General features: G+C 43.8%; 1 protein-coding gene across 4 annotated transcripts in view; it reads left to right on the top strand.

Annotated features, from left to right (window-relative positions):
* Window positions 1-10,577, top strand: part of Inpp1 (inositol polyphosphate-1-phosphatase) — a 31,877-nt gene extending 21,300 nt beyond the window's left edge. For 2 of the 4 annotated variants that reach the window (XM_032901076.1, XM_032901077.1), the window contains exons 3-6: window positions 1,699-1,759; window positions 4,109-4,309; window positions 7,420-7,594; window positions 9,618-10,577. In XM_032901076.1, coding sequence (XP_032756967.1) covers window positions 1,699-1,759; window positions 4,109-4,309; window positions 7,420-7,594; window positions 9,618-10,167 — 987 coding nt within the window. In that variant the 3' untranslated portion in view covers window positions 10,168-10,577. The remainder of the gene's footprint in view (window positions 1-1,698; window positions 1,760-4,108; window positions 4,310-7,419; window positions 7,595-9,617) is intronic. The other 2 variants (XM_032901079.1, XM_032901078.1) reach the window with 2 other exon arrangements.
* Window positions 10,578-11,440: the final 863 nt, after the last annotated feature.

The following is an 11,440-nucleotide window of genomic DNA, read 5'->3' on the forward strand; positions in this document are numbered from 1 at the left end:
AAAGCCAGGATTCTGGAGTGGTAACAGTAATAACAGCAGGCATAGAAATGCTCATTGAGTACCAGGCCTCATGAGTTTGCGCTTGTTAACCCTTTAAGAATTCTGTAAGGTTAGAGCCATTGTTCTACGGGGATGAGGCTGTCACAGAGAGCTGGAATAAATTGCCTGAATTTACACAGCACAGCATGACAGCTCGAGTTCTTGGGGATAAGAAATGGTTCCTGAGTCTGTGTCATTGGGAATTCTGTTGTCTTTTATGTGACTCTTCTCCCCCACCCTCTCTGTTTTTTATTTTATTTTATTTTATTTTATTTTATTTTATTTTATTAATTTGGGAGGATGAAGCTTTATGATAGAAAATAATTTAAAACATTTCAATATCTTTAATGGACTTTTAAAACCTGAGGACTACTGTAGAATTAAGTAAAGTCTAGATCACTGGTGTGAGAAGAGAAAACATTAATTATATAAAATCTCCACAGTCTGTATATATTTTCTTCATGCCCTTTGGTGAGCTAAATGAAGGAAACTTTTCTGTTGTTGCTAATGGAGACACTTGGATACAAAGGCTGGCTGAGCAACTGGATTGGATATGTGTCGATATTACTTTTATGGGTCAATATGTGCCCCTAAACATTACAACAAGCCAAGGCAATTGCTCATGAAGTAATGCCAGAATTTATGAAACAAATACTTTCCATTTGAATTGCTTTAGATATTTCTATTCTGTCTGCATTCCTCCGAACGGCTCTCTGAACAGGTGTGGGGGCTGGTGAACTGGCAGATTGCCAACCCTTGTAGGCAAAAGAGAAAAGAGAATTTCAGATGGTGTGGTCATTATGGTGGTTTGACCCTCGGGGGATGTTAGCAAGTTGAAGGATGTGAAGCAGTTCCTTCCCCAAAACAGCAGCAGCATCTGAGTCAGCAGTATTTTTTTTGGGGGGGGGGTCTTCTGAGGGTCAGGAGTGAACTGTGTTTATCTGAACATGATACAGAGATGAGAGAAAAGTCTCGTTTGGTTCCATGTTCACTCTGTGTTGTTGCTTAAGCCATAGGTTACTACAGTATTTCTCTTCTTTCTTCTTGTTCTCTTTTCTGTCATCTTCTAGCCTGAAAGATAACGACATACCTGACAGGTACAGAGGTGTACCTGAAAATGGAAATAAAACCTGAGACTGCATTCCAGTCTCTTCTCTTTAGATTATTTTAGGAACTAGAGAGATGGCTTAGTGGTTAAGAGCCCTGGCTGCTCTTCCAGAGAAACCGGGTTAGATTCCAAGCACCCACGTGGCATCTTATAATCGTCTAATGGGACCCGATGCCATATACATAACATATATACATTCGTAAATAAATGTTTCCAAAAAAGGAAAATACTGGGCATTCACAGAGTAGTATTAGGAGCAGAATTAATATATCCCCAGTCCTGCAGCTCTCCAGCAGAAAGCTGGAAGGACAAAAGGAAGCCAGTACTCAGCCATTGCGTAGGCTTTCTAAACTGGCAAAGGAACAGGAAACTATGAGAAACCGAAGCATAGCACCAAGCTGACGTAGTCTCATGTTCAAGCTGACTTATACAATGGACATTTTTGAGTTTCAAATCTAACTGTGCCCATGGAACGCTCTTAGGAACTGATTGTGGAAGTGGGGTGTGTTGTCATTTTGTTTTTTGTTTTTGTCAAACTCTGACTCTTGCAGTTTCCAGGCTTGGGGAAAAAAGTTTTTGGAGAAGAATCCAATGAGTTTACAAATGATTTAGGTAAGTATATGAATCTTACTGTGTTATGTAATAATTATCATATTATTCTAATCTCTAACTCAGACTATAACATAAATTAATGCTAGGAAGCTTTCGAAATAAAAAGCATAACATGCCTAAATATGAAGCTTTATTTAGACTCTACTCAGAATGTCATGATATTTAAGTTAGAGAGAAGTGAGGCGATTTCTTGGAATAATTTAGCAGCCCATGCATCATCCTAAATTTAAATCTGTAGCATTTTAATAAGTGTGGCCTGGCCTTTGGGAAAATTCTGTAGCCTCTTGACAATCTAATGTGGTCATTGGTACCCCGGGTTCGTCTATATGGTTGCGCTTATAGTGTCTGGGCAGAATTTAAGTCTATTTGGGGACCCCTGGACTCTACAGTTCTTGACTGAGTATAGCAGATACCTCAGTCCTGAAATAATGCATGGTGTTGCTCCAGTCGCCCCTGAATTTCACCTCAGAACCTCTGTAAAGGTACTTGGCTTAACCAGAAGGTTCCTTTCGTACGAGTTTTTAATTTTAATTTTCCGTTGTTCTGTTTTGGCTCCTTGCTGTGTTGTCCAGGCGTGTAGCAGAGACTACACACACATGAGCTGTCCACTTGGCTTCTAGCAAGTTTTTATATACATTTCTATGACTCTCAGAAGACAGAAATCTTATTTAAACTTCTAAAAGTTAGAAATTACTATTGTGACTAACTCACAATACATTTAATTTACAACCCTACGTTTGCCTATTTTATAAACAGTTAAATGCTTCACTTGTCCAGAACTAAAGAGACAAAAAACATTCCACATTTATTTTCCTGTCTGAAAAAGGACAAAGAAACAGGAAGAGGGGGCTGAGACTGTGGTGCCGGCTGGCACTGCAGTGAGGATTCCCTCTAAGTGTGGTGGAGATAGCTGGCCCAGCCTAAGCGTATGATATACTCATCCGAATGGCCCATGGTTCGTAGTAAGCTGGAGGTACCACTAAGCACGTGGCAGTTAGCCCCCAGTCTTAGCAGTCTAACAAAACACAAATTTAAGTATATTTCAGGGACTGATAGCTCAGAATCATTGCTATGGGCTAAAGAGGCAGCTTTGTGGTTAATCTGCTCAGCATTCCTGGAGACCCTGAGCTGAATTCCCAGCACCCCCCAAACAAGCAAAACACCCAGAGTTGTTACTGTGATCAGTTGATTTCCACCGGACTCTAAGGTGTGCTGATCCTCTCAGATCTTAGACTTTACTGAAAATCCAGTGCATCCAGGTGGTGCCTGAAGTATTTCCAAAGAGCTCGCAGGTGCTGCTGGTTGGAATTGCTGGGGTAGGCAGGGTTGTGGAACTGCAACCCCCCTTTCCCCTTTTTTGAAGAAGGTCTCACTAGGTGACACAGACGGTCTTGAACACAAGCAAGCCTTCCTCTGAGTATTGGGATTATAGGAGTGTCCCACCATACTCAGCTCAGCTGTAACTTTTTACTCTTAATCTGATATACCTTCTACTGCTGTGGGGACAGGGTCTCGTGTGGCCCAAACTGACTTTCCAATTGCTGTGTAGCCAAGGCTGGCCCTAAAATCCTAATCCTCTGACATGCACCTCAAAGTGCTAGGATTTTAGGTATTGCTACCTTGTCCAGGCAACTTCGCCTATTTTCCCAGCCTTCTCCTCTTTCTTTTCTTCCAGAGCCAAAGGTACCAGGGGCCCAGAGTGCATGTTTCAAAGGGTTGCCAATTCAGGCCTCTTTTCTCTGTTTCCATTGGAGAGGTAGCCAGCTAACACCGGGCTCCCAGCTGCTGTCACAGAGCGGAGTTTTTTATGCCATTTTGATCCACTCAGTTTTATTGCATTCAAAGATTACTATGTTTCACCTGATTTTACAAAACATAAACAATATTTTTGGTTAAAAGCAGTATTACAGAAGGAAGTAGAAGCATTTCTGTGTGTGGATAAAATCTACATGTTCTTTTCAGTAACATTCCAAAATGGACGGAGCAACCTATGCGCTTGAAAAGTCAAAAGCAAAACTAAGCTAGCAGACTGGTTAGTCACCAAAGGCTGGTCTGTGCAGCCCCTTGAATAGAATGCAAGACTTTGTCCATGTAGACGTTTTTTCTGGGCAGCAGGCTGAATCCTGGAACCTGGCCTCTCCACTGAGTTCAAGGGCCTGGAGCCACCAGCATTCACAGCTTTGTAAAGTGTGGCTGGTGATCCTGGCAGTTGGCGAGGTTTCAGAACCACTGCTGCGGCTCCTAACCTAGGAGCTCAGCCCAGCTGCCCATCCCCCTGCCTACCCCGCTGCCACCTGCTGTTCCTTCTCCCAGACTGCCCGAGATGGCTCCAGTTTGTCTTTATTCTAGGGGAAAAGATCACAGTGGAACTGCAGTCCACAGAGGAGGGAACAGCAGAGCTTCTGAGCAGAGTCCTTAATGGCAACATGCTGGCATCTGAGGCATTGGCTAAGGTGGTTCATGAGGATGTGGACTTAACTGATCCCACTCTGGAGTCACTGGAGATCAGCATCCCACAGGAGATTCTTGGGATTTGGGTGGATCCCATAGGTAAGTGCAGGGCCACTCCATGTGCGTTTTCTCACTCGTTCTAGCCCAGGGTGTTCTTCTCGGGGGTCAGGGCAGCTCTAAGAAGTAGAGATTGACAGAACGCTGGATCTCCTGGAAGACTTTTGTTCGTTTTGTTTTATTTTATTATTATTTGAGAATTTCATACATGTATACAGTGAAATGTACTCATACCTCCAATTCTTCCCAGACCTCGCCAACATGTTCCCCTTCCAATTTCATGTCTTTATTTTATTTTAGAAACTCACTAAGTCCAATTACTGCTGCCCACCCAACTAGGTACATGAGTGTGCGATAGCCACTGGCACATGGGAGCAACCCTTCCCAAAAGAATAATTGTCCCTCCCCTAGTAGGGAGGGACAACTGCCAACAGCTCCAAGAACCCCTCCCCATGTGCTGGAAGTTTGGCTAGCTTGATCCCATGAGAGTTTACCTCAGTGGCCACTACTGCTGTGAGGTTATGAGTGCCTCAGTCTTGTCATATCCAGAGAAGTTGTTTTATTATTATAATTATTCTTTATTTTTATTTTATGTGTATGGGAGTGGGCAAAAATACTCATATACTATGTGCAGTAGCTGTGGAGGCCAGAAGAGGGCATCAGATAACCTGGGACTGGAGTTACAGATGGTTGTGAGACACACACACACACACACACACACACACACACACACACACAGTGTGAACTGACTAATCCGTAAATGACTTCTTCAGTGTGAGCACCTACAGGGAGCTCAACTCCAACAGCTTCCTGCCATATGCGAGTACAGCGTAGATCTTCAGGTTTCAGACCACTAAACCCAAATCTAACTAAATCATTGCCCACTCATTCAATCAGGCAACAGTCAAAACTCAAGGTCAAGTCAAACAGCTGAATGTGTCTTGGGCAACTTGCAAGCTGATATAAAGCTTATTAAAATTTTGTCCTTTTATGGTAGAATTGTAATTATAATGTCTTGCTTTTTAAATGTAGCCCATTTCCTCAATGCATTATCAATACAAAGTCCTAGGAGCAAAGTCTCCTCACTTTGTGTCCTAGTCAGGGTTTCTATTCCTGCACAAAACATCATGACCAAGAAGCAAGTTGGAAAGGAAAGGGTTTATTCAGCTTACACTTCCACCTTGCTGTTCATCACCAAAGAAAGTCAGGACTGGAACTCAAGCAGGTCAGGAAGCAGGAGCCAATGCAGAGGCCATGGAGGGATGTTACTTACTGACTTGCTTCCCCTGGCTTGCTCAGCTTGCTCTCTTATAAAACCCAGGACCACCAGCCCAGGGACAGCACCGCCCACAATGGGCTGGGTCCTCCCCGCTTGATCACTAGATGAAAAAATGCCTTACAGCTGGGTCTCATGGAGGCATTTCCTCAACTGAGGCTCCTTTCTCTTGATAACTCCAGCTTGTGTCAAGTTGACACACAAAACCAGTCAATACACTTTGCTATCTCCCTGGTAAACTCTGCTTCACATACTGGAAGCCCTCATTATACTGAGCCAGACAAGTGTTAGCATCTATCCTGCATGTGCATTGACACAACACAGTGTGACATCAGACAGCGGCGTAACATTCAGCCAGTGAATGTTCATTCCATATGAACACTAGGAATTTCCCCCCAAATCTCTACTCATGTAAGGGTAAATTGGCCTCTATTACAACTATGAGAGACAGTGTTCTCCTGTGTCTTCTTTCTACCCTGAAGAGATGTTTGTTGGCTGTTTGAGTCGCTGGCCAGACATATCTTTCACTGTGTGTTAGTTCATGGGATGGGAGAGTACCAATAGAATGAACAGATAGCACAGAGCAGATTTATTAGATTGGTAGGGACTGAGTAGTCCAGCAATGGCTGCCACACACTGGAGAGACTGGTAGCTGCTCAGTGTACAATGCTGGATACCTCAATAGTCCAACTCTGACGCTAAGACTCTGGAGAATTCCTGGAAAGCACTGGGCTTTAGACCATGTTGGAGGCTCAGAGAAGCTAAGGTTCTGACCTCAGTGAAGGTGCCAGCAGCAGCAGCAGCAGCAGCAGCAGCATAGGCACTTGCAACAGCAAGGAGGAAGGCAGAAAGGCAACATCAGCACTGCATTTCCGCAGACCTCTTTACAGCTAGGCTACAGCAAGGTGCCACTACCCCTGAGGGAGGATTGTACCCATCCTCAAGCAATGCTTCCAGCCAATACCTTCACAGACCCACGCCTCTTAGTTGATCCCACATCCAGTCAACTTGACAACCAAAATCAACCCTCACAAGCACTGTTACCTTCTCTGTTCTGCTGGCTCATTATCTCCTTTCTTGCATCTTGGGGAGGCAGATGATAAGAACAATTAATAAGCCATCCCAGGTCTGATGGGTTTCTAGAAGGAGACTTTTCCAACTCAGTCTGTTCCTCTGCTTAGTAACAGTTCTTAAAAATACAAACGGTTTTCCTGTTAAACGCATTTTAAAGGTGTGTGTATGAGCTCCTGTTCACAGGGCACATATGGGCCAGACTTGGAGACTCATTCCTTTCCCACCTAACTTGATGATCACTGATTCCGTCAGATTGGCTGTCCAGCATCCCCACCCCCCACCTCCTACCCCCACCCCCCACCCCGGGATCCTTTTGCCTCTGCCTCCTCCACACTGGGATTTTTCAGTGTGATGTACTTTGACCTACATCCTACATGGGTGCTGCATATCCAAACTCAAGTCCTCACGCCATTAACGCAAGAACTCTGTCCACTGAGTCATCTCCCCAGCCCTAAAATATGCAAGGTGCTGTGCTAGATTCCACAGGATTGTAACAGTGTCCTCAGCTTCAAGAGGCAGAGACAAGAAGATCTCCAGTTAGAGACTAGCCTGTACTACACAGCAACCCCATTTCAACACAACATTTAAAACAGTTTTTAAAGTTCTCATACACTCAGGGGATGAAGCATCATGCAGCACAAGCAGCTTAAGCATGCATGAGTGTTCAATGATTCAGTGCAGGCAGTGCCCAAAGGTGAAATCTGATTGGTTACTAAATCAGAAGGGGCCGTCCACAGGGCAGAGCTCCTAGAACATCACCATTACTTCTAAACAACCTGTATACTTGCTTCATTCTTTTCAGATTCAACCTATCAGTATATCAAAGGTTCTGCCAATGTTAAATCCAACCAAGGAGTTTTCCCCAGCGGACTTCAGTGCGTGACCATTTTAATTGGTGTCTATGACCTACAGACAGGCCTGCCTCTGATGGGAGTCATCAATCAGCCGTTTGCGTCCCAAAACCTAACTACTTTAAGGTAAAAGATGCACGTTTTCAGTCTTGATCATCTAGCCTCGCCTTCCTTGTTAGGATTGTCACAGTACATGGCATTCCCATGACTGGGGCATTCCCACTATGAGTACAGAGCTGGATTAAAATGCCTTCTATCGTCAGTCCCAGAGTTGGCATAGTTTTTTTAGGGTGTAAATATACACTGTTAATTTAAAATTAATTAATACTGTCTTGGAGAAATCATGGCTTTGCATTTGAGATAAATCAATCCTATCCCTGTTTCTAAAATTCACTCAAAACCACACATACAGATTAATGCTATACAGTGTCTTCAAATATACAGGAGCACACACAGATTAGTGTCATACAGTGTCTTCAGATACATAGGAACACACACAGGTTAGTGCTATACAGTGTCTTCAGATACATAGAAACACACACAGATTAGTGTCATACAGTGTCTTCAGGTACATAGGAACACACACAGATTAATGCTATACAGTGTCTTCAGATACATAGGAACACACCCAGGTTAGTGCCATATGGTGTCTTCAGATACATAGTAACAGGGTAGATGCCACCACTGTGTTGCCAGATGAACTTCTGTGTTATGAAAGAAATGCAGAACAACATGTGCAGAGTTAGTGGAATGATGATCAGACATATGTGGTCAGGATCGACGCCAACTCCTTCCAAACACTGCCAGGGTCAGCTCTCCCCACCCTCTATCTCCCTGCCTTTCCACTGACTCCCAGTCACAGCCTGGAAAATGGCCAGGAGCCACTGTGCTGAAGCACTGACTCCAGGGCCCAGCAGAGTTTCAACAGAGGCAGTATCTTTTGCTCTCCATTGGAAAAAAAACCTGCAGTCTCTGTCACATAGGATTGTCTATTCTAGTTAATCTTCAGCTTACTTCAAATACGCATGGAGTTAAAGTTTAAGCCTCTAGAATTTATTCTGGTTTTCTTCAGATCAAATACGTTTTGGTAATGTTTTAAAAGGTCATCAAAACTGGGCATGGTCACTAAAACAGATATATACCTGTAAGCCCAGCACTCCAGAGATGGATAATCCAGAGACAGGACTCCAAGGCCAGCTTCAGGGGGCCACAGATTGAGGGGAGAGCTCCTGGGTTTGAGTGCAGGTTCCACCACTTAAGGATCCAGGTGGCCTTATCAAGGCATTTGCTTTCCCCACCTCTAATAGCCTCTCACCTGTTAATAGAGTACCTGACTCAGAGGGTAAGTGGATAAACAAAGTTGCCATCTATAGTTGCCTAAATAAATAAATAAATAAATAAATAAATAAATAAATAAATTACAATGTGAGTCCACTCTTGGTGTTAAAAGCCAGAGTGAATCAGAATAAAAAGGAGTAAGCCAGTGACAGAGGGCCTGGGAGGGAAACTGTGAGGGACTTACAAGACTTGAATGCCATCCTCTGCTGGTCCTTTGAAGGCTTGATGCCCCAGGAAGGAATGCGAGGGTGGTGAGGTGAAGATGGTGGGTTAGTGGGTGGCCCTCATAGAAGCAGGGGGGAGAGGGGAGGGGAAACCCAGAAAGGGGATAACATTTGAAATGTAAATAAATAAAATATCCAATAAAAAAGAAAGACCTGGATGCTCATCTCTTTTCCTCTGTGACGTTAAATGACAAAAGCAGTACTGAACTTTACCATTGTTTCGGGGGTTTTTTTTTTTTTTTTTTTTTTCCTTTTCTTTTTTTTCCGGAGCTGGGGACCAAACCCAGGGCCTTGCGCTTGCTAGGCAAGCACTCTACCACTGAGCTAAATCCCCAACTCCGAACTCTGCCATTGTTGTTAGAGGTCAGAAACTGCATCGGTGTTTTACGGCGATCCCAGCTGGTTATGAGAGTGCGCTAAAATGTTAGTGTCCCTCTTGCAGTCATATAGGCAAGCGTGCTTGCATTGCACTCTTAGAATTGGTAGCTCGGTGTTCGTTTGTAGGCTCAAAAGCATTAACATCCATTTTGCTTTGAGGCATTTGAGTCAAACAAACAAACTAATCAGCACCTAAAACTTTCCTGCAGGTGGACGGGACAGTGCTACTGGGGCCTTTCTTACATGGGGACCAACATCCATTCCCTGCAACTCGCCATCTCTAAAAGCAACAGTGAAACACAAACTGAAAACTCCGACAGGGAGTCCTCCAACCCCTTTTCCGCAGTCATCAGTACCAGCGAAAAGGACACCATCAAAGCCGCTCTATCGCACGTGTGCGGAGGTAGCGTCTTCCCTGCGGCGGGGGCTGGCTACAAGAGCCTCTGTGTAGTCCAGGGCTTGGCTGACATTTACATCTTCTCAGAGGACACTACGTACAAGTGGGACTCCTGTGCTGCTCACGCCATTCTGAGGGCCATGGGCGGGGGCATTGTAGACATGAAAGAGTGCTTAGAGAGAAGTCCAGACACAGGGCTGGATTTGCCACAGCTGCTGTATCACATGGAAAATAAAGGTGCTTCTGGGGTGGATCTCTGGGCCAACAAGGGAGGGCTGATAGCCTACAGGTCCAGGAATCGGCTGGACACTTTCCTAAGCCGTCTCATCCAAAGCCTCGGACCTCTGAAGACACAAACATAGGACTCTGCTCTCAGGGCCCTTGAGCCAAATGGAATCTTTTCCTGTTATGTCTATCTCTTAAAGATAGTTTTGTCCCATTGGTTAATATTCACCTTCCTGTTTTGAGGAACATATTCCCATTATGTGTTCATAATGTGAATTTCAGTAAGTTAATGGCATTTATGTCACAGTTAAGTCGGTATATGATATTGTTATATGAACATTGTGCTGTTAATGTTGCCTGGAACCCTTCAATAAAATACCAAGAGAGGAGCAAAAATGTGCAGTTCAAGTAGAATGACTATATCCCCAGCTATTTGGGATCCAGGCAGGGTTGGCTTGGGTACCCAAGGGTTTAGCCTGAGTCTTAAACTGTGAGTTTGAATTGAATTGAATTGAATTGAATTTAGAACCGTGAATTTGAAAGTTCATATACTTTGAATAGTTTTCTGGTGTTTCTTATGAAAAAGGAAGAAAGGTTGGGCACCAAGGGTTTCCACCCACTGAAGCAGGGTAGGAATTAGAAATCAGGAAACAAAAGGGAAGGACATTCAGAGACTGGAGAAAGAGAAGAAAGAGCATGTAACGGGTGGTTGGTAGGTAGGTAGGTAGGTAGGTAGGTAGGTAGGTAGAAAGGAAGCAAGAAAACAAGCAAGCAAGGAAGAAAGAAGAAGAAAGGAAGACATACATACCTACGTACATACATACATACATACATACATAGACAGGCAGGTGATAGATGGTTGGTAGATAGATAGATAGATAGATAGATAGATAGATAGATAGATAGATAGATAGACAGGCAGACACACACACATACACACAAAGGCAGGCAGTCAAGTGATAGATGGTAGATAGATAGGCAGGTAAATAATAGATGGTAGATATATAATAGTACATGCATACTACATACATATATACATAGGCAGGTGACAGATGATAGATGGATAGATAGATAGGTGATAGATAAGTAGATAGATGATAAATCGCACACACACACACACACACACACACACAGGCAGTTGCAGTTGGTAAAACAGAAGAGGGTGAAGCAAAGAGCTCCCTATATGTTTTGCATATTTACATATTTACTACTCTACAACAATACCAATCCAACCTTCTGTTTGTCATCCTTACTTCTCTTAGAGCTGTGCAGAGGCCACATGTGCCATGCTCTTTAACAGCCCAGGTAACCCAGGGAGTGTCAACTAGAGGGGTCACACAATCCTCCGGGGGCTTCAGTCCCTTCTGCACTCTGAGTACTAGTGGCTATTTCTATAGCCTTCTCATGGTC

The sequence above is a fragment of the Rattus rattus genome, chromosome 4 (genome assembly GCF_011064425.1).
Source record: "Rattus rattus isolate New Zealand chromosome 4, Rrattus_CSIRO_v1, whole genome shotgun sequence".
Lineage (NCBI taxonomy): Eukaryota > Metazoa > Chordata > Mammalia > Rodentia > Muridae > Rattus > Rattus rattus.